At 35.0% G+C, this 24,383-nt stretch overlaps 1 protein-coding gene and 1 long non-coding RNA gene across 6 annotated transcripts in view; one reads left to right on the forward strand and one right to left on the reverse strand.

Moving 5' to 3' along the window:
- Positions 1-24,383, reverse strand: part of LOC127934328 (SLIT-ROBO Rho GTPase-activating protein 1) — an 88,792-nt gene that overhangs the window by 27,661 nt on the left and 36,748 nt on the right. For all 5 annotated transcript variants that reach the window (XR_008147745.1, XM_052531634.1, XM_052531633.1 and 2 more), the window contains 6 exons: positions 19,646-19,708; positions 16,326-16,508; positions 15,432-15,560; positions 13,017-13,238; positions 6,395-6,496; positions 271-468 (listed from right to left, as the gene is read on the reverse strand). Coding sequence is in view for 4 of the 5 variants with exons in the window: in XM_052531634.1 (XP_052387594.1) it covers positions 271-468; positions 6,395-6,496; positions 13,017-13,238; positions 15,432-15,560; positions 16,326-16,508; positions 19,646-19,708 (897 nt within the window). In the remaining variant the exon portion in view is untranslated. The remainder of the gene's footprint in view (positions 1-270; positions 469-6,394; positions 6,497-13,016; positions 13,239-15,431; positions 15,561-16,325; positions 16,509-19,645; positions 19,709-24,383) is intronic.
- On the forward strand, positions 8,540-9,556 carry LOC127934330 (uncharacterized). Its single transcript, XR_008147746.1, has 2 exons — positions 8,540-8,586; positions 8,678-9,556. It is a non-coding gene; the product is annotated as an uncharacterized LOC127934330 (long non-coding RNA).

A 24,383-nucleotide genomic window follows, 5' to 3' on the forward strand; every position in this document is an offset into this window, starting at 1 on the left:
ACTTGTGACAAACCGGAAGGAGTATTTTTGGAACAGAAATACTCCTTCAAACGTACAACTTAATTTTTGAAACTTTGTCCATGTTTAGCATAGGGATCCAACTCTTTAACAGTGTAAAAAACTCAGTATGCATGAAATAGCATTTCACCCCCCCCCTTTAAAATGCACCAGTTTAAAGATGAAACCTGATAACATGCCTATGGGAAATATTTCTTTAAAGTAACCGATTGAATTTTAAATACTAGTAAATCTTAATAAAGCAAAATTGACCATAAAATAGAACTGCTCTGTCTCCTGTTGGTTGGCGCGTCTCTTGGCGATGCTCGGCCTGCTGAGGTAGGTTTCTGACACGGTGGACTTGACCGATTCAGTGGAGCGGCTGTGATGGAAACTTTCGGACACGTCATAGTCCTCGATGGTCACCATGTCCTGGATAGTAGTGAGAGTGGCCTCTGAGGTCTTCTTGATCTAAAATAGGATAACATTTTTAGTAGGAAACTCATAGTCATGTAGAAAAAAGTATTTTTTTCTATAATTTGTTAAAGTAAATCCAAAATCCAAAGCAATATAACTCTAGAATAGTCTTGCAACATTTATTAATACGAGTATATGTCAGTGCAAAAGTGATGAGAGGAGGGGAAGAAAGTGCTAGGAAAACACATTAAACAACAAATAATAGACAGGGAGAAAAAAATTAATAAAAAAAATCTCAGAGTCTGCCAGTCCCTGCTTGACTTGTGCTCTGTGACTAATGGCAGGCCTTGAGCAAGACACCAAACCAAAGAAATTGATTTATAGCATGGGGGATGGAAGATGACCCAAGGGACCATCATTCATTTGATGGCCTTGAGGATTTATTTCCTGTATCTTTCCAGTGTCAGACATGCAACATAATCATACAGTTCTAAATATCTGGAAGTGTACCCTTATATCCCAAGAGGAACAGACTAACAAATTGCAAAGTGAATTGTAAACCAGTGACAGGCTTTAATGAATAAAATAAGCAATATAAAGCCACTTTTTGTAATGTGCATTTAATGCTTTAAGTAGCATTTCTCGGCAAATATTGATAAATATTGTTATAATCTGATTATTCAATTAGCACATCATGTAAATGAACCCAATTACAATGTTTAATTAACTGACAGCACTAATAAAAACAAAATAAATTAACCACATAAAATAGCGAAAAGGAGAAGGCAAGGAGATAAAAAAGATAAAATAGGAAAGAAAAATATATTGAAAGCTGGAAAGAATGAAAAAAAAGCAATACATTATAATAAAACATTGTGTGTGTGTGTGTGTATGTGTGTGTGTCTGTGCGTGTATAACCATATATCAATGGAAAAAAGTTGACACTTAAAAATAGACAATTAAGTCCAGGGTCATATATATATATATATATAAACACATAAATACATGCATAAAAAATAACATTAAAACTGTGTGTTATGTGTGTTAGTGATTTAATGAAATTGAATACAATTTAATATAATTAAAAATATTATTTAACCACATGAAACTGTGAAAATGGGAAGAAGAAAGCTGGTGCAATAACTCAGTGGAAATAAATCAATGAAGGAATAAATACAAATGAATTAAAATACAATTTTATATATCATTTAGAGAGAGTTTAATATATATTACTAAAAATAATTAAACTATATAATCATTTAACTACATTAAATGACGAAAAGGAGAAAGCAAGAGTTAAAAAATAAGATGGGGAACAGATACTGAAAGCTGGTGCAATCGCTCAGTGGATGCATTCGTTCACCTGCTGAAAGTGGCGGCACAGTGTGGAAGAATACATTTCTCTCATGCTGACATGCTCTCTTTCACACGTGTACCCACACACACAGTTCTGAATGTAAGCAGAGCTTTTTCTGTTTGACCAAACACTGCGATCCTCTTGCAGAACACACAATAAGATACAACTATAGACAATGTCAAACTCCAACAGTGTGTGTCACCACACACCTGCAGCATAAAACTAGAGCAGCTTCACACAGTGAGCTCATCTCTCACTGTCAATTTCAGGCTGAATCATCCTTCAAATCAATAGAGGATGACACACAAGTCAATGGAAACCAGCACTCACACCTAAAACAGTATGGATCAAGGTCACTGTTCCACTTGTGATTCACCAGCCTATTGTGGCGACTGACACGCTGCGAGATGATCACAGGTTTAAACCTGACGTTAAACAGTCAGTGGCCTGGTTTTGGTGAGGCCTTTATGGATGATATGCCACACCTGTCTTGTAGGATGTGGTTAACTGGGAAAGTCAGCCTCAGCTGAGCAATAACAGAGGCAGACGGGTTACAAAGAGGTAAACTGAGTGAAGGGGGAATGGAAGAGCTCAGTTTCAAGGACATGAAAGCAGTCCAAATGAAATGATGTGGAAAACGAGTGTTTTTTTTTTAAAAGTATCTTTAACACTGATTGAAAAGCCTGGGCTCTTCAGCTTTTTTTTTTTATTTTTAAACCTTGTGAGATTAAAGACATGAATGCTAAATATAAACTAGACTTCAAATAATAAAAGAAAAAAACTCAGCTGAGTCCATACTTACAAAGTGTATATTTTAAAATAGTATGTAGTGTGAATTGCTTATAAAATAGTCTATACCTCCGTCCATCTATCTACAGTATATGTGCAGAAAAAAGTAGTTGAATCAAGATTTAAAAATGTGGGGAAAAGCTTGCCAACCCCTCCAATAAAAAAAATACATAGAAAAAAAAAAGTCAGGATTATTAAAGTTAAGTAAAACTAAAACCAGAAAAAAAAAATCATTACTTGAAATAAATTACAAATTAACTGAAATAACACACACACACACACACATATATATATATATATATATATATATATATATATATATATATATATATATATATTTTTTTTTTTTTTTATTAATCCCCAAGTAATTTCATCTCTCATTTTCACATAGTTTAAGTACTAAAATAAAAAAAAATATTGATACTAAAATAACACTGATACAGTTTTGACTCATAAAATGTGCCATTTCAAACACATTGTAAGTACTTATATCATTTTTTAAATTATAAGATACTTAACAGATCATTAGATTTATTTGCAATAATTAGATGTTGTATATGCTAATCATTAGACATTATGCAATAACCATTTTTTTATTTGATATTTTCAGCTTTCTTCTTTATCCATAATGATATTCTAAAAATCAGACAGCTAATGATACACAGAAAAGTGGCAGGTGAGACTGGAAAATTTCCTAAGCCGGATCCAAACCAAGTCGGCTACATAATACTGCACCTCTCAGACCACATTTCATGACAGAAATTCCATGAATCTTTGAAATACTTATATTTTTGCAAACATATTCCCAATCTTTTTTACCAAAGTGTTACCAAATCATTTAACGGTTGGAAATGCCATTTTGCTGATCAGTATTCTTTTGACTGTTTGATCTGTAAGAATGATGAACAAGCTACTCGTGGTAACAAGATGGCACTGAGGAAAGATGATAGTTGAGCAGAGTGGGCCGCAATCAGATGAGTCTCCTGCAAAACAGACAGACACTTTCTACGGAGAACTACGCAGTGCCATAGTGGGGTTTTAGTGTCTGATGTGAGCAGAATATCCTTTGGAGAAGGCAAGAAGGGCAGGAGAGAAAGATAAAGGCAGTGGGACAGAAAGTCAGAGATAAGACTGTCAATCCTCCTCTGAGAACTCCAATCTCATCCTAATCTCCACAGTGAACACTATTTACATTATTCAATTATGAGCTTGAAAAGAAGAATGGAAAAAAAAGAAGAGCTGACAGCTGGAAACTGCTGAAGAAAAATGAAAGAATGAAACAGGAAGCTTGAATTGACAGACATATTTTTCTTTTGTGTCCGACAAAGGTGTGTTTGAGAACGAGGCAAAGCTGAGTGATTTATGGCGGTTATCCTATAATAATGTATTCATAAAATTCTTTTGTCATCTGATGCAGTGAAGGTTTTAGGAAATAGCTGCACAAAAACTCAACACTATGTCCAGTATCCTGAGTCATTTTCATTGCAGACCTTGGTTCTGATGTCAGAAGATGCTTTAAGCCATCTGGATCATCCAGGAAGTGCCCTGACCTCACATCCTTCCACTTCCTTTCAGCCTGATCAGTGGTCTACTCACTATAAACACCTGTCATTTAACATGTGTAAAATACTAATGACAGAACAATATAAAATCAGATGATATTTAGGACTGATAACAGTGTAGTTTTGGCTGTTCTCTATAGTTTCAGGTCATTAGCATTAGCAAAAGCTAGATTTTTCTGTTTGATGTTTTGACTTTTTTTTTTTGTATATAGATACTGGAAACAAAAGTTTTTTTTTTTCGTTTGCGATTGTTTAAATATTTTCAATATTCTACAATATCCTTAAAAATTTAGTTCATTGACAACATAACCAAATATACTCACTTTAAAGAAAAAAGGGGACAAAAACTACTGAAAAAAAAAATATTTTTTTTTAAACAAAGCAATGCACAAAGTAAGCTTATAAAATATGTGAATGATATATATTACATGAAGATGATTTATCAGCTCATTGTTGGAAAAGTCTACCAAGGACTATAGCTCCACAATAAAACCACCATCCGAAGCAACAAAATTCACACAGGACTGACCATTTCTAATGCTGCATCAAATATTGTAACAACAATTGCACACACTGGACACATTCAGTGCCAAATTGTGATTCTGTCTGTCAAAACTGAGAAAAATATTCACAGCAGAGAAATAACAGGAAGGGCATAAAAGAAGAAGAGGGCAGATGTAAGACACTCATTCATCTAAGGCCTCGTTTACACTGAAGGTCTTGATGCCCAATTAAGATTTGTTGCTTATCGCTGATTTTTTAGGGCTTTTTGTTTACATGTTCTTTCAACTGTGACTCATATCTGATTCATGTGTTTACACTTGCCATGCAATCTGAAACATCACACATGCATTGTTGTCATTTACTGGCTCAACGTGCTTCCTCCTAAGAATAATGTGACCTGTGCGTACAAAACAAGTCACAATGAGCAAAAAAAAATATATGTATTAATTTATGATTTGTTGGAATCGGACAAAAAAAATTACTGAGCCACACCCGTTTGAAGTCGATAGAGTGAAGTCCTCCGTCTTTTCTTATTATTAATTACTATATTAATAATCACACAATACAGCTATTTATTTATTTATTTTATCTTTGCTATTATAGATAAGAACAGAAAATAAACAATTATAAAACAGTAGAACAAATAGCATAGAAACAAACAAACAAATAGTGCCTTACCTTTATCATTTTGTTTCTAAACTAAAGCATTCATGTACGAAAAACAAATAATCAAATATAAAAAATAACTTAAGTGTGTTCATTATAAATAAATTGATATAAGCAGTCAATGAAGTGCAGTGAACGATTCCCTCTTTTCTTTCATTATTAGATTAACATTATAAAACATGATACAGACTGTAATTCTGTATATGTGTATTTATCGGATCAGAAGCCAATTATATGCACGCACATCGGATGACAGTCAGCACCAGAAGTGAGAGGAGAAAACGTAAAAATACAGATAATTTAAGATAGTCTAATTACTATATGGAGCATTTTTTTCACATGTTAATATATATTTTTCACTGTTTACACTGTCATTGAAAAGATCAGATGTGTGTCACATATGAGCAAATAAATCGGAATTGGGTCACATTTAACTGCCAGTGTAAACGAGGCCTAATATGGACACGATGAAGCCAAAAAGTGAATCCAAACTCCTCCATCTTCCTGACTGAGGGCTTTTTCAGCATTCCACTTAAGGCGTGATTTAAATGTTGCTGGATTAGAGAAGGCAAAATTAATCAAATGTGAAAAAGACAGAAACAGTCAGCAGGAAGAAAAGTGAGAGGGTGTCACTGAGAGAAGCTTCTCTTTGCTTCACTCGGGTTATCTGAAGGAAAGGGAAAACTCTGCAGGGAGGAATAAAATGATTTCTTGTAAATCCTCCAAAAGCCTCTTTTACGATCAACTCAATTAAGCAAACACATTGCAAAGCTACTTGCTCTGCAACAGGAAGATACGCCATGTGCGTTCCTGGACTTGGCTAACTTATTAACAAGATTTTCAAATTAAATTATGCAGTTTAGCCTCAGCTGAAATGAACACAATCACTTCAGCACTGGTGATCATCCGATGCAATTGTTATTAAGCAGACACTTTATAATCCAAAGTACATTTCTGAGAAACCCTTTTGTGGCGAGGGCACAAAAAATGATGGTTTTGGTGAGGGGTTTGACTAAAACTAATTGCAAATGACATTTTGAACTATTTTAAATGTTCCTTGCAATGCTCCTGACCATTTCTGGTGGTGCTCGGGTCACCTTACCTCTTCGTTCTCGATATTTAGGGTGGCCAGACGGGATTGAAGCTGCTGGAACCTCAGGAGGAGTTCTCCCTGCACTGGAGGCTGGGCCGTGATCTGACACACCTGAAAACAAACAGACTTTCAATTATAACACAGAAAGCTGACAGTCGCCATTAACCTACATTGGGTCTTTAGTGACCCAGAACGTCATCCACTTATCGCCCAGCTCTACAAGAAATGATAGGTAGTCTCGCATAACCAAACATTCAGGCTGAAGGGCTAAAATTTATGGCAGCTTTCATTGGCCAAGGCCCACCCATGAGGCCATTTGACTGACATGTCCAGCAACCAATCACAGTTCGTTTCATTCATCATCACGTTTCACGGCGTGGAAATGCCACCACTACGGTGTACATTTTAGGACATCCTCAGACCTCAGTCATCAAATGAAAAGGCGTCATGCCTCAGACTAAAAGGCTTCAGTCATCGGACAAAACGGCATCGCGTCTCTGACTGAAAAGCTTCAGGTCTCAGGAAAAACGACGTCAGGTGTCATACAATTAACGTTAACATCAGACGAAACAGACTCAGAAAAAAAGTCATCAGACAAAACGGACTCGGACAAAGTGTCATCAGACAAAACGGACTCAGACAAAAAGTCATCAAACAAAAAGGACTCAGGTGGAGAATCGCGTTGCCCCGCCCCATGTGACGTCACACGCACGCCGTTCACAGGAAGTAGTAATGGTTGATTGATGGCAAAAGGAGGTAAGCAGCATCTGATATTTTATATTTTATTCAAATGTTACACTAATTAAGTTATATAGGGAAGAGAACATGCTTTTCGAGAGTCTTGTGTGCACGTTTAAGAAGTTAGTTAGCCATATTGCAACTAGCCAGCTTTTATTTTGGCCAAGTAGTAAAATTACCCTTACGAAAAAAAACATGATTTTACTATCAAAAACCACAAATAAATAAATAAATAAATAAAACACATGGTCGATATAGTTAAATCATGGTATCCACAGATTAACCATGGTTTTGCTACTCACCATAGTTTAACCATGGTGTTTGTAGTAAAACTGTGGTTATACAAATGGTACGTTAATCATTACACTAAAAAAACAATGTTACTACACTTTTACTATAATAAAACCACAATGCATTAAATATAGAAAAACTGTTGTTTCATCTCATAAATAATTATAACAATTATACGTATAAAACTTATACTTATTTAACTTTATAATGGTTTATAAGTCTTATATCGTGACATTATTTATTTAAAATATATACAGTATCTTACTATCTTATTGATATTACAATAAATATTGTTAAAATCAAAAGTGCCATATTACACATTCATCTAATCAGATATTTGATATGTTGGTTGTTTAAGGAAAAATAATATTTTTATTTTCATTATTATTGTTGTAATTATGTATAGTGGTATTTGCCTGCTTTGAGTAAAGTAACAAAACAACAATGCCAAGATATGAGACTTGTATTATATCTAAGGGAAAGATTCTATTGTAAGTTAAGTGGATGCATTATATTCATTGCGTATTATAAATCATAATCTTAAATGCTATAACCACAAATAAGTAAACATTATAACACATTAAAACTGTTGTTATGATTACTCATGAGATGATATGACATATTACAAAGTTTTTTTTCTAATACATTATGCATTCATCATAATGCCATAAGAATTCTCTTATAATTTGTTTTAAATACGGGCTTCATAGGAAGTGTTACCGTTAAGTTTAATCGATAATGTACTTCTTCACTGATGTTATACAATATCCTTATACAAATGGAAAAAAAATGTTTACAGCATCTAATGCTTTTATCTTGCAGTGAAACACATCTAAGAAGATGAATAAAATCAAGTGAGCCACAGAGATGGCATCGTCCAAGAGCACAGGCTTGTATTTTTCTTTTTTCTGCATTGGTAAGAAAACTATTAACTCAAAGAAAGTATATGTAAACATTTAAACATCATATACTAATAATGAACAAGAGTGCAGATTAAGTAACAAATATATAAATGAAAACCACCCAAGATCAGTAAACAATCTTTAACTATTACTGTATTCATTTTATATTAAGGGAGTTCATCCAGAGGCAGCGAGTGAACTTTGTGTCCTGAAACCAGAATCGGTTGGGAAGAATGGAACCAAGTCTACCCAATTAAAAGGCTTACACAGGTAATTCACAACTCTGTTTGTGTGTGTGTGTGTGTGCGCACAGCTATAGCTTAATGTCTTCATGACTCATCATTTGTGTTCATTTCTTTAGGTCCCCTTCCAGATGCTGATGTCTTGGCTTCTGGTGCAAAACTACGTCAGATTAATCCCAAGCCTTTGCTGCCGCAAATACTTGAGGGCATGTCAAAAGTAGAGTTGTACCTCTTGGCAGTCCACTTTCATTCCAGTGTCCCCGTATAGCTGCAGGTGTTCCTGATCTTAATTTCCCCCCACTACCTGTGCTTGGTTTTCAGTTTGGCTGTAATTTTAAATTTGGCCAGACGGACGAGTGCATGATCCATCTGAAACATTCGTTTGGACTAGTGGAGGTAAAAAGCACCTCTGCTGAAAACATTGCTCAGGTTCCATTTATGAAAATTCAAAGAGGACTAGCCAAACTTAAAGAGACCCATAAGTACTACTGGCAGGTACAAGGTCAGACTGCAGAGACTGGTCTACACTGGTGTGACTTTGTGACTGACACACAATCAGATTTCATAATACAGATGATCTGGCGAGATGATGCCTTCATAACATCAATGAAAGTACTGTTATAACGTTTATCTGGATGTGTATCTTTCAGTGGTATGAATGGACAGATTCTGTTCATATTATAGTATGAACCTAAGATTTATTTTTACATTCATAGTAAATATATACTTTATGTAGTTGAGTAGTATGTAGCATATTTTGTAGTAGATCTTTGATAACATATTAGATACATCACAAATTATAACAATAAATATATTGTACTTGCTATTAGATAAATGTACATACCAAGGTGAATACTTTTTGTATGAAATCTTCTGTAATGTATATGATATGCATATTCTTTTACTACTTGCGTATATTTACATTTGATACATTGTGTGATATAACAAAGAAGATTTTTTTCATGAGTTATTATAAAAATACTTTTCATTGTCAACTATTTCATTGTGTCTGTGAAATTATTTTCAGGGACATTTTATTTAAATAATTTCATTATACAAAATATAAAATTTTACATTACAATAAAAAAAGGAAAAAACACATTTAATGGTGGTAGGTATGCATTGCAACTAACTGAAAAGGTAAAAAAATGTAATAAATAAAAAACTACTCTCAAATGTTAACACTGTAACACTACTATTGTAATAATATACATTCACTGCTCAAGAAACATTGGTCCCTGATAATAAACCATAAAACAGCAATTATGCCAGATCTGATTAATTCTTCCTGACAAGGTGAGTGGCACAACAGAATCCCAGATGTGTATTTCCTTGACCCTTCGAATCACTCTTTCCACCAGAAGTCTGAGGCGTGCAGTGGTCCTGTGTTTTTTCACAGTCCTGTTTGCTGAACTGCTTGGCACATTTGAAAGGTGGAATGATCCGTCTAGCACCAATACTGGAGAGCATATATTCAATAGTGAACCCCTTGTCTGTCATAACCACATCTCCACTGCACCACACAGAGCTACCCCAACCAGACCTTTGAATGTGGTAGTGCACTTATAACTTCAGAGTGGAGTTTCAGTGATGTAGGGCTTTCACAGCAGATTTCTGTACAGTCCAGGATGACATGTAGGTTTTGATTGAACGAACAGTAATTCTCTGGCATGGAGGAGCTTATTTGTTGCCTGGAAATCTAAATGGGTAGTGAATCCAGGTAATCGTCCTGCTCAGCATAGCCACGCTTACCCAGAAAATGTCAGCGATAACTTGATTGACTGAAACAAACAAATATATATTTAATTATAAGACAGAACCATTGTATTTACAAAATCATTTAATTCAACAACTGGTGTTAGACTCATACAGGTATGTTATAATTAGACCAAGATTTCAATCTAATAACTTGAAAGAATTTGCTTTACCAAGACGTAAAGTGACCATGGTTTTATTATAGTAAAAGTGTAGTAACATGTTTTTTTAGTGTAATGATTAATGTACCATTTGTATACCCACAGTTTAACCACAAACACCATGGTTAAACTATGGTGAGTAGCAAAACCATGGTTAATCTGTGGATACCATGATTTAATTTTGTGAGTGTGTGTGGTTTTTTTTTTATATAGTAAAATCATGTTTTTTTCGTAAGGGTAATTTTACTACTTGGCCAAAATAAAAGCTGGCTAGTTGCAATATGGCTAACTAACTTTTTAAACGTGCACACAAGACTCTCGAAAAGCATGTTCTCTTCCCTATATAACTTAATTAGTGTAACATTTGAATAAAACTGTTAAAATATAAAATATCAGACGCTGCTTACCTCCTTTTGCCATCAATCAACCATTACCACTTCCTGTGAACGGCGTGCGTGTGACGTCACATGGGGCGGGGCAACGCGATTCTCCACCTGAGTCCTTTTCGTTTGATTACTTTTTGTCTGAGTCCTTTTTGTTTGATGACTTTTTGTCTGAGTCCGTTTCGTCTGATGACACTTTGTCCGAGTCTGTTTTGTCTGATGACTTTTTTTCTGAGTCTGTTTCGTCTGACGTTAACGTTAATTGTATGAGACCTGACACCTGACGTCGTTTTTCCTGAGACCTGAAGCTTTTCAGTCAGAGACGCGATGCCGTTTTGTCCGATGACTGAAGCCTTTTAGTCTGAGGCATGACGCCTTTTCATTTGATGACTGAGGTCTGAGGATGTCCTAAAATGTACACCGTACACCACAATAACAGACTCTGTAAAACTCTGATGTATTTTAAAGATTCTATGCCGCAAACTTTAAATATTTCACATACTTTTGAATATCCAGCGTTTAGTTGATCCTGATAAGCGATAATCGTCACAGTTGTAAACACGATGGCTTTCTACTTTAGTGAGGGGGTTTGGTGCCACAGCATATTTGTTTCCAGGTGGAACATTAAAAAACGCGACACAAACGTCTCCCATAGAATTCAACCAATCCGATAACGACTTTGACATTCCTGAGGTGTTTCCACTTTTGTGTCTATTTCAAGCTCTTTGAAGCAGGATGGATTCTGACTGGCTCAATGTTTTCATCGTTCATCAACTGGGAAAAAAACACTTTGAAAGTGATTCCAAGGATATTGTTCCACTGTGCTGTTATCGTTATTGTTGGTGTTGACTCTGCTATTCTTTTAAATTTAGAATGATTTTTTAAACTACATCTTTATTGCAATCATTACAGTTATCATCCTTGTTGTGAACAGCCTTTAGAGAACCTGCTCTAATAGAACAGAGCTCCCTAGAGGAGGAATCTCATATTCAAACAAATAACCAACACCTGGCACAATAATTATAACCAACTCTTATAAAGCAAAACCCCAGTTGGTTTCATTGATCAAGTGAGTACAGACATGACTGCAAAGCAACAGGTTGTAATGTAAACCATGCACAGACATTATATCAGCCAATTAAGGAGGATAAATCCAATAAACACTCTCTCAAAACTGCTTTAGGGCGAGAAATGCAATATGATTTGGTCTCAACGCTCTGTGCTAACACTGCCAGCTGAGACACAATTAAAGGATATGAAGCCATCCTGACAACATATAATTCAGAATTTTATTAAGACGCTTTTCACCACTCTGTATCCTGTATGATCTCATAAGCTTCAACACGGCTTTAGACAAGATTAGCATTGTCATTTTGACCTTTCTGTTCATCAAAGAATCCTGGAAAAGATGCATCGCCTTATCCACGAAAAAAATATTAAGCAGCTCAAATTATAAAAATGAGAAGTTCTTCAACACTGAATCAGCATATATGAATGATTTCTAAAGGATAATGTGACACTGAAGACTGCATTAATGGACAATGGACCACAAAACCAGACATAAGGGTCTATTTTTCGAAATTTAGATTTATACATCATCTGAAAGCTAAATAAATAAGCTTTCCATGGTTTGTTTTGATAAGACAATATTTGGCTGAGATAAAACTATTTGCTAATCTGGAATCTGAGGGTGAAAAAAAAAAAAAAATTACTAATAATATTACTAATCAAAAATTCAGTTTTAAGATATTTACAGTAGGAAATTTACAAAATATCTTCATGGAACACAATCTTTAATTAATGTCCTAATGATTTTTTGCATAAAAGAATAAATCAATAATTTTGACAGATACAATGCATTTTGGCTATTGCTAGCAATATACTCCAGTGACTTAATAACTGGTTTTGTGGTGTAGGGTCACATTTATAGAAATACTTCTTCTACTTTTACTACTACTAGACATACATTTACAGAAATGACAACACAAGTAGTTTCAGAAAACATAAAAAAAAAACTACAGGATAACAGTCAAGAAAATAAACCTCTCAGTTTACATGGTGTTAAGATGTAACTGATCATGTAGCTGCTACCGTGTTTGTATATACAGTATGTACAGTACGTGGGTGTGTGGCTTTGTAAGGCTTTGATTAAATCTGACCTCATCTCCCATATGTGGCTGGAACTCAAATTTGACGGGTGGGCAGAAGGCAGTGGGGTACATTTCCATGAAGCGCTGCCGGTCACTACGTGGGTCCAGACTGTCCACTGCGTTCTCAATGATGTCCAGACCCTCGTGACGAGATGTCTCCAGGTTATATTCGGCCGAGAGGTAGGTCCGCAAAGCTCGGTTCAGAGAGGCGTGATATCCCAGATCACAACACTACACAGGAAAAAAGAGAGGCCAACAGAAGAAAAACGTTACCTCTTAAAGCACAGAAAAAGATTAATAATAGGCAAAGAATCTTTCGAAGTAATATATGATGCATTCAAATGATAAAACGGATGGTGTGTCATACTTCCCAACAAAGTGAGGAAGATTTTAAGCACAGGTGCAACAAAAAGCAGAGCAAATGACGCACATTACAACTCTATCAATTTTTATTATAATTATTCCCATGCTGCCACAAATATTGATGGATAATGTATTTTAGTTACGCAAGACTATCAACTCTTAAATTAGGTAAATAAGCAGATTTTCTGGCAAGTTGTAATCAATTTGTCATCAATAGTAGACAAAATCTACACAAACTATATTGAACAGTTATTTGCAATTGTTTTGAAATCAGCATAAAAGGCACCAACTCATAAGTTATGTAAATATGTATAGTTTTCTGGCAAGTTGCATCCCAATTTTCAATAACAGTACACAAAATCTATACAAAAGTCATTTTTAATTATGAAACATAATTTAAGAGCAGCATTAGCAGTAAGTTAACCGACACATTTTAAGTAAAGTGTAGCAATATTTAAAGTGACAAGACACCTATTGAACAGACAGTTCCTGTGAAGTAAAGTGACAGGTCTTGAATAGACTCAAACCTACAGCCCATCGGTTACCAGGCAAGATCTGTAACCACAAGGCCACTCTCAGCAAACGTGAGGTCTTACTCACAGCTGACATTCCAATCACATTACCACCAATGGTACAGCATTAAGCAACTGTAGCTTTGGGAATATTTGTGACCCTTTGTCTGACCGTTCATAAATGAACTCATACTGACTGTGCTCTGGTGGTCTGTGTGCTGTCTTTATAAGGCTTTGGACTCTGACTTGTGTTAAACAGCGAGTTCTCCCCCTAGTTGTTCAAGGCTGAGCGTAGACTGGCGGGAATCTCCATAACTTGATTTTGACTCTGATACTGGAGTCATGGTGAACTGAAATGCAAAAAGATATCCAGGATAACAAAATATGAGGGGGTGTCTTTGGGGAGGTTATTTAAGTTCTGACGGTGTGTGTCACTGGAAGATCTGCCAGAACCCGACTCCCAAAGCATCTGCAAACCTCCAAAGTCCATTTTATTTCATTATTACGATGGCCTGCTCTGTCTGTCAGCCTGCTGATTGTTTTAAGAGATTGAATGCCCTTTTTCATTGAAATGGCGTGGTTCCTGTGCCAGAACCCAAATAGAGAGCCAAGTGATGACACAGCCATTTTTATGAACCTGCTTTGGGGTTTTCGGAGCTTGACTTGCATGCTAAAATAACTAAAATAATACAAAATAAAACATACAGTAGTTGACCTAAAAAAAAAAGACTCTCAGACAGCCTGATTAACAGAAAACTGGGTTTTAGGGCTGGGTGCCACTTCCTCGCCATTCATGCAACAACAAAAAAAATGCTTTGACATATTCAGAAGCTGGAGGACATACAGTACCTTAATATAAAAGTAGGACAACAGCAACCTCATGCAAAATAATGGAAACGGGGGTACAAATCCTAATAATGTAATTAATGTAAAAGATCCCCTAGAATTGAATGAATCATTTTGTATTACACCAGATATAAAAATGCTAACTAAAAGCTTTTTCATTTAGTCCCACTCTTTTGGAAAAGGCCTCTGGTTTCTCCAGCTACGTTTAAACCACCATTATTTTCTTTGCTTATTCTCTACAAGGATCATTTTTTACCACCCCATTCTTCGCAGACGATTAGTTAAGCTCCTTTTGTTAAGCATTTGACAATCAGGCCTTCATAAAACCTCTTTAAATAACAGATTTGTGTGGTTATTTGGAGATATGGATATGAATGCAATTTAACCACGGTGTACTTTTTAAAACATCTCATTGCTGTCAGGCACACCTGCATTTTGAAGTCTCAAGAGCTTATGTTTGAATGCAACGTTGACAGAAATCTCACTGAGGAGTCTATGCATTTCCTCAGATCAAAGCAGGTTTAGACAAAGATGCATATTCAACCAAGAAACCGATGAAAACGGCAGCACTCTTTGTCATATTTAGCTGTCCCAGCAGACCTGAGGTCAGTTTGAAACTATTTATAACTGTCCTACTTGTCACACAAAGTTTCTTCATCAGTGGAAGAAACCCTGAACCTCCTTTTCATTCCCCAGAACTTACGTCTATCAAATCAGACAGGTCGTGAATGTAATACTTGAAGATTGAAGCATTAGTGGCTTCGAGCGTCAGCAGGTATTCGTTCCGAGCTTTGATCGACTTCAGCTTGTTCTCAGAGTACTTGGCCTGCCTCTGATGAGAGAGAAAGAGTGGAGAAACGAAACAGACAGAATTTGAGAAATATGCTGAAACATAAATACATGCAAGGTTGCTTTTATCTCTGCATGCAGTCTGTTCTTTCTAGATTTGTTGTGAGGAGACAGCGAATAAATGCTTGCAAAAATAAATCAACAAAAGATAGATAAGCATATAAACAGCAAAAAAAAAATCATTACATAGACCTTTATCGATCTTAAATGGTACATCTATGTGGTTACAAAAAATCTTAAAGAACAAGTATTGCTCATTTCCTGTATCAGCAAGGACAACTCAACTGACTGACCATCAGACAGTGACTCACGCTAACTTCCATAATTTAACCATCCCACAATTTCTTGTTCCAGGAAGAATCCATGGAGAAAACTATTCCCCAGCTGTTAAATCATTTGTCATGTGTTTTAACAGAAAACAGAAATAAGCTGCCATTCCTGTGAAAGCAGGATATTTATTTTAAATACTGAACTTATTTATGATAATTAAAAATACAATTATATATATATATATATATATATATATATATATATATATATATATATATATATATATATATATATATATATATATATATATATATATATATATATATAAATGATAGGGGTTTGTTTAGTTGTCATACATAATGGATCCATTAGGCCTTGAGATTGATTCTGACTTGATTCTTAGGACTGAGAGCTTCTTTGGATAGTTTATCGTGAACCCTCAGATGTTATGAACTACCAAACATTATTTCTCATTTACCTTCTCCTTCATCTTCTCCATCTTCTTCACAGAGCTCCGTCTCTGGTGTCTATCCTCTAATCGGATGTGAAACACGGGATCCCCAACACGTCCAATCTGCTTTTCTTCTTGCTTCTCAGCCTCTTTCAGTTTGCTCTCGGCACTGATGCTCTCCGTGTGATACATATGGTAGGTTTTCATCACCTGCAGGACCAAGAGGTCAGAGGTCAAAGTTCAGCTGAGCTCTAGAGAGGTGCAGCAGCTGCTCGTCTCAACCAAAACACTTCCATCCTCCCACTTGACATAAATCCATTCTGTTCTCCTTCACAGAAACCTTCTTTTATGTAAAGCCAAAAAGCACCAATTGAAATGATTTAAGACTAAATATAAATGCATAATGTTTTCTTTAATATAGCTTTGTTTGCATTCAAATTAAAATCAGCACTTTCAAAGATTAACCTAATGAAGCAAAATTCTAGCTTCTTAATGGGCTATGATGGCGCTTTTATTTTACCAAGAAAAAACCAATAATTTTACTAGTACTATTAAAGATTGGAACTTTTGTATTTGTAGTACCCGGGTAATTGCAAACAGAATCAGCCGTTTCACCTAATATTTATTACCTTACTCAATACCTTTCATCAAACCCAAAGCCCTTTTCAGATGAAACGTACATATTGGACTACTAAACCCCAATTATTGGACTACAGTGAAGAAATCCAATTATTGAGATGTGAATGTGCAACATAATGGTAAACGCTGCTGCAGATGCTCTGAGTCACTGTTTTGTTTAAGTGGCAATTAGTCATATCCAGATGAATTTTATAATGAGCATTAGGATGTGACTCAGAACGTATGAGCCTGTACTAGCAAACTAATTATGCCTACGATGTCAAACCCTGCACAAAGAGTGAGCACTTAAATGATGCTAAAAGCTTTGTCACATTGTAATTGATGTATCATCGGCACAGCATGATTGAACACTGCATGCAGCTGATAACTCTCTTTTCCTAGAAATATATAAAATGATGTCAGCTTCTGAGAAAGTAAAAGTTATAATAATACACTGCAATACTGTAACATAAAAAGGGAGTAGTGATGCTGATGCATGTTATGTCGTTGCTAAGACAGCCTTGAATGGTTTTTAGTGCATTGCTATTGAATTTTGGGATGGTAGACCTCTAAATCTCTATGGTACTCTAGCCTCTAGATATGGCCAGTGTTGTTATCATTAACTAAAAACAATTAAAACTGATATGATTAAAAATTGCTTTCAACAATTTAAAGAAAGCTGAAAAAAAAATATTATACTAAAACTTAAATAAAAAAAAACTACAATTTCAGAAATGCTGCCAAAGAAACACTAATTTTAAGATGAAGCATTAAAATGAATAATACTAAAAATGAAATAAAATAAAGCTAAAAATATAAAAAAAACAACTGACAATTATTTTTAAAAATAATTTATAAAATAAAAATAAAAAAGGCATTAAAACCTACACTAAATCTGAACTAAAAATAGTAGAATATCTATAAATAATATAATAGTATTAATCCTAAAACAATAGTGGATATGGCTCAGATCCATCATTTAATATAAATTTAATAGATTTTAATACGTAGTTTTATAGCCTGTCGGGCAAAAATTGTTAGCACAGCAATCAAGAAACAAAATATATTCCTAGCAAAAAAAAAAAAAACTAAAGAAATGAAAAGAAATTCAGTCATGCATATTAGGAATGACATAATGGTGAGTAAATAATGCTAGAATTTGTATTTTAAGGTTAACTATCCCTTTAAGGGTAAGGTGTTTGTTTTATTCTCCAAACTTAAATATGAGAATTAGCATGCATTGCTGTCCTCTCATTTTTTTTTCCTGGCTGTCTGACTGTTAGAAATGCACACTAACACTTATTTAGGTAGAAAAAATGAAACCAAAATGTAACAATTTTGTAAATATGAGTTAATGTTGTGACTTGTGCTCTGTAAGCCTCTTGTGAAGCCTGATGCTAACGCTAAAGCGCTAAGCTCCGCTCATCAGCTTGCCTTCTCCTCAATCAAAGGTGACTGAGCACCAAGCTGATTACAAGGACCCATTCACGATTAGACCTCTGAAGACCAGGTCATTCCAGGCCATAATCACAGTGGCAGTCACGCAGCAGTATAATACACAGTACACTAAAACCTCAAAAGGCCTCAAAAGAGAGCTTGACTATAAAACGTGGACCAAACTAAATATTGTTCATAAATATGTACAGTTGGAGCAGCACAGTGCACTGCTGTCCACGACTGTATAATTAGACACATGGCTAGAATGGCAGACCAAACCACGGGCCCCGCTCTCCACTTACTGGTCTGGTTCTCTGTTTACATTTCTGCTGGTTTTAGGAGGACCAATTTTAGAGTCACACCAGACCTGTTATTTTACTGGCTGTGGTTGCATGGAGGGTTTCTGATGCAACGGTCCCACAAGAGCGTTTCCCTCCCGAAGGTTAATTCAGGTCAAAAAGGATGATATACTTCTACACTGATCAAAAGGAAGCCGTGTTGTGCGGAACGAATACAAGATCAAACGTAAAAAATAAATAAATAAATGTGACTGCTTCAAAAATAAAGAAGAATCTGGGACTAATTTTCTTGATGGTTTATTATGGGCATGAATGGAAAGACAAATCAAATCGCTTATAATTGAAACAACTAGGGGTGCACGATAAATATCGGCCGATAATTAATGCGCAAGTCGTCAGTGAAGCCGTTTATCTAATCAGCAATAAATTTCATTAGGTGCGTGATTTCCCATAGAGCAGCTGTTACTACACAGAGACGTTAACTGACAAGCTGACGTTCATTATTGAAAACGCTAAAACCCTAAAACTTTTTCAAATCATTTAGTTAAAGTACAAAGCAGCTAAAGTAAATAGATTTAACAGAACAACGCATATTATGCAATGTTGAACTTTGCAAACAAATAAACCCACAAAGGACAAGTCCTCATAGCGGGTGTTTTTTAGACCTGGGAATACATTAGCATCTTATTAAGACCGGAGGGAAAGCAAAGCACACATGAATCTTCCTAGCAACTGCGGTGGTAATTAAAGTCTGAGAATTAACTATTGATTATGGGTGTAAATACCATAATCTACCAAGGCCAGAGATGAAGATGCATGAAGTATAGGCAGTTTTATGGCTCTTTTACCACAGTACAGCAAGTGCAGCATGAAACTAGAAGTAGAAGTATATGCATAAAATACAAAATATTTCGGTTCTCACAAGAGATTGACTATCACAGCTCACCATACATAGCTGTCAATGAGAGGAGTGTTATTCATTACGGTACTTACCGTGTAGAGCTCGTTGAGGACTTTCATCAAATCCTCTTGCATCTGAAAGGTGATTTCTTTACTCTGAAGAGAGATAAACAAAAAAAAAAGAGGAGGAGTCAGCTATCAAAATGTTTGACAAAATCAAAAAGCTGAAGGCACTGTGTGTTTTTGTTTTATCAGAGATTTGTATGTGGGCACACATTTTTCACACTCAAGGTTTGTAGTTCGACTGTTTGCTTTAACTTTTAGCATCTTATGTGGATTACCTGATCTTTCTGTCTCGCAAGCCACTCAAGACTCTCCCTAACCCAATTATATCTCTACTAATCTGATTCCATGAGACATTCCCAGCATCCCAGTGCTCAAGGGTGTTTCGACTGAATCCTTCTGATACAGCTAGAGCAAGACCTCCAGTCAATCTTGAAAATTCAGAGGCCACAATGTTCTTCAAACTAAATTATACTCTCAATCCATGAATTTGAAAGGAACTGGAGAAGCTATCATCATTTTAGCTTATGTGGTTTTATTTAGGAAATGTCTTTATGGATGCTTTAGGGTGAATCTCATCAATCTTTTAAATTATTTAAGTACAAGAAGTAGATATTTATAATTAATTAATTAATTAATACAGTTGCATTTATGAAGCCACATATGTGTGTGTATATATATTATTTTTTATTATTTTTTCCCCTTCTATAATAACTGTAATGTGGTGATATTACCTTAATAAACCAAAATACATTAAAGGGATAATTAACCCAAAACAATTCTGTCATTAATTACTCACCCTCATGTTGTTCCAAACCTGTAAGTCCTTTGTTCATCTTCAGAACACAAATTAATTTTTTTTTTTATGAAATCCAAGAGCTTTCTGAGAAAATCAAAATGGCTTGTTAATTGAGACGGTCTAGGTTTTTTGGGGATTAAAAAAAAAAAAAAAAAAAAAAAAAAAAAGAAGTAAACAGATTTTTATCATTGTAGGGTGGTTGTGTCCACAAACAACTAAGACAAATTTAAATGCAAACACATGTGAAAGTTAATTTTGCATCTGATGTCCCCTTTAATCTGTGTTCCGAAGATGAACGAAGGTTTGGAATGACATTAGGGTGAGGAATTAGTGACAGAATTTTTTTCGGGGGAGAACTCTCTCTTTTACATACATCAAGGCTTTAATGCACTTAGCCATTTAGTCTTTTAGACTCAATTTAGTACTTCAGAGAGAAAGACTTTCTATAACATAAATGCTGGGTCACACTCTATTATAAGGTCTAATTCTTGGTATTGACAAAATATTAACAACGACCTTTCCCTCAATAATCCCCTTATTTGCTGCTTATTACTAGTTAGTAAGGTAGTTATTAAGGGTTGTAGAAAATGGTCAAGCAGAATATGCTTTATAATTAGTTAATAGTTAATAATAAGCATGCTAATAAACAACTAGTTAATAGTGAGAATTGGTCCCTATACTGAAGTGTTATCAAATGTTGAGTATGATGTGAAAGAGACTGTGGCTCTAGCCTTAACAATTTTCTTATGGCCATCTGTTTGCTGTCCACCAGGACTTTGGATATTATAATATATATAATATACTGTGTCATATTTAAAATAAAACTTCCATCTCAAAGACACTTGAATCCACGGATAAAATGTAAAAAAAAAAAAAAAAAAAAAAAGGACATGCGATATCAACCCTTTCACACTTTCACTCTTCCAGCCATCTAATTTATCTGGAATGCAAGCATAACAGGTCACACGTGTCGTGTGGAGGTTAAGAGTCAAAATAATTTAGCTAAGATCTTCAAACACCCACACTGCTGTTCCACACTCAACCTCTGAAGAGCAATCACGAGAGCCGACAGCTGTGTGTGTACATGTGTGTGCTTCAGCACACCCGCAGGATCTCAGAGGCACACAAGTCTACGCTAAATGCTAAGTTCATCATCCGTGACTCATCGTACAGTACCAGCAGCATCCAGGCATGCAGATCTGAACAGGCCTGGAGAGATTATTCATGTGACATGCCAAAGCTCTGCCTTTAATCAGGCTTCCTCTCAGGCTCATCTAGGACCAGCCAGTTCTGCCTTTTACATAACTGTTTCCAGCCGATGGTCAAACTGACAACCACGGTTACATGGAGAGTCAGGGTGGCTCAGGATATTTTGGGAGCAATCAAGCAAGTCGGCAATAGAGCAAAGGATTGTGGGAAGCAGGGTTTTGTATCATTCAGAATTGAAATTAGAGTGCCAATTCAATTACTGAAGCTGAATTGAGAAAAACTAAACTAAAATGAAAAAAAATAAATGTGTCACTTTGGATAAAGGCTCTACTAAATATAGAAAAGTGAGTAAATAGTAGGTATGTTTCCAAAATCCCTGGCCAAATCAATGTCAGAGATCTTCAACACATTTTTTGTTTTTGCATTTAAACTATTTTTATTGTTTTTTTCTAACACTATTCCTTAAAAAAAATGCCAAAAATGCCAATAAATGAAATAATTCAAAATGTGTCTTTAAATTTAAATATAAATTTAAGAAAGTTACATCAAATAAAATATATGCCTTGCATGAGTCATAGACTTATATAGAAGCTGTGCCTTCATATGTGACCCTAGACCACAAAACCAGTTATAAGGGTAAATTGTTTTTCAGTTGTTTAGTTGAAATTGAGATGTATACATTACATGAAAGCTGAATAAATAAGCTTTCAAATGATGTATTGTTTGTTAGGATAGGACAGTATTTGGTCAAAATAAAACTATTTCAAAAACTGAAATCTGAGGGTGCCAAAAAAATCGAAATACTGCCTTTAAAGTTGTCCAAATGAATTCTTAGCAATGCATATTACAAATCAAAAACTAAGTTTTTATATAGTTATGGTAGGACATTTACTAAATATCTCAATGGAACATGATCTTATCCTAATTATTTTTTTAGCATAAAAAAAACATACATAATTTTGACCCATAGAATGTTTTTTCATCTATTCAATATAGCAAAAAAACAAAAACAAAAACAAAAAAAACACCTAGAGATTGGATTTGTGGTCCAGGATCACATAAGTCAAATGAGAAGCTGTTGTAGAACTACTATCTGCTGGCTCACTTGGTTAAGGGCTCTATATATAACCATTACAAGCCTCTTGGTATAGAGGAACACATCTTTCCATTAAAATTAATCTGGCTATAAAAAATGTACAACCTTCAAGGTACAAACATGGGAGGGCTGACAGCACCATGTGTTGGACCCATGATGAAGCCAGTCATGTCAGAAACAGTGGGGCATCATACACTTGCCGCGGGCAGCATATTGGTAATAAATAAAGTGCCATTTTACATATGTGACTGTTGTAGACAGCTTTACTACATTGCAAATTAGATCAGGGCTCTTACAGTGTGATTTATGCTCAAATACTTACATTCAGTATTGCGCGTCTTTGAATCTACTGGATAAATAAATTATATGCAATTATTAAAGAGGTATTTCATGTAAAAAGGAACTAGGATTCATCAACTGCTGTCAATCAATGAATTGACAGTAAAACAAATGATAACTCTTAGAAATACAAACAGCTCCTCTGAGTGCAACCTCTGTCTAGGTTACAAAAACTACCTTGGATTCCATATGTAACCAAAAAGTGTTTTAAAAATGTTGTATTAATAATGAAAACAAAATACATGTGATAAAATCTACCCAGCCAAGATGGAATTCCTCATTGTACATTCTCAAATAGGACATGCAAGCTCTCCAGTGATGCTGAGCTCCATATGAGGTTGGATGCACTTTCTTTTGCATTTAAATGGACAAAGATATAAAAAAAATTAAAATAGCGGTTTTCTATTTTAATTAATTTGAAAATGTAATTTACTTCTGTGATGCAAAGCTGAATTTACAACAGTCATTACTCCTGTCTTTAGTGTGACATGATCCTTCAAAAATCAATCTAATATATTGATTTGCTGCTCAGGAAGATTGCTTATTATTATCATCAATATTTTGATCACAATATTTAGTGATCAATTTAATGAATCTTTGCTAAATATTCAAGTATAAAAAAAATAAATAAAAAAAGATAAAAACGATCTCATTGTAACAACTAAGTCACTTATTTCTACGATTCCAGAGAACACTGTAATGATGCACAAATATAAAAATTCTGGCTGATATAAATAATTATTTTCATGTAACGGCCGATGACCAATAAATGGCAGATATCAAAATTCTATACTATTTTGTCAAAATAAAAATTAAAATTAAATCAATTTCAAATGCTAAAAGTGAATTTGGCCATCACAACGGCATCTAAAATGGATATTCATTTTGAGTTTTGCTAAATAATACATTTAACATTGTTAAATTATTAGTTTAAAGATTAAATGTTAGATGACTGCAAATGAAATGAGCATGCATAATATAAAAATGGAAATGTTCCATACTGTATGATACACCTCCAATATTGACCAATATGATAGATACACTTTTAATAAAACATCCTAATATCGGGTGTTCAAATCCCTAGCATCAAATATATAAGCAACAGTAATAATAATCACTCGATAACAAGTCTCTTAAGAGACGTTCTTGAGGTCTGCAGCTGTGCCTCGAAGGGCTGAGGTGACAGCAGGGACTTTGCAGTCATGTATGTGTGGCTCATTACTGAAACAATGTTGTGATCAAAGAAAGCGGGGTGCACTGATTACAGGGAAGAGCAGTTTCAACACCCTGAGTGAATGACAGCCCCCCACCAACAACATCGAGCA

This window comes from Carassius gibelio, chromosome A18, assembly GCF_023724105.1.
Source record: "Carassius gibelio isolate Cgi1373 ecotype wild population from Czech Republic chromosome A18, carGib1.2-hapl.c, whole genome shotgun sequence".
NCBI classification, from domain to species: Eukaryota; Metazoa; Chordata; class Actinopteri; order Cypriniformes; family Cyprinidae; genus Carassius; species Carassius gibelio.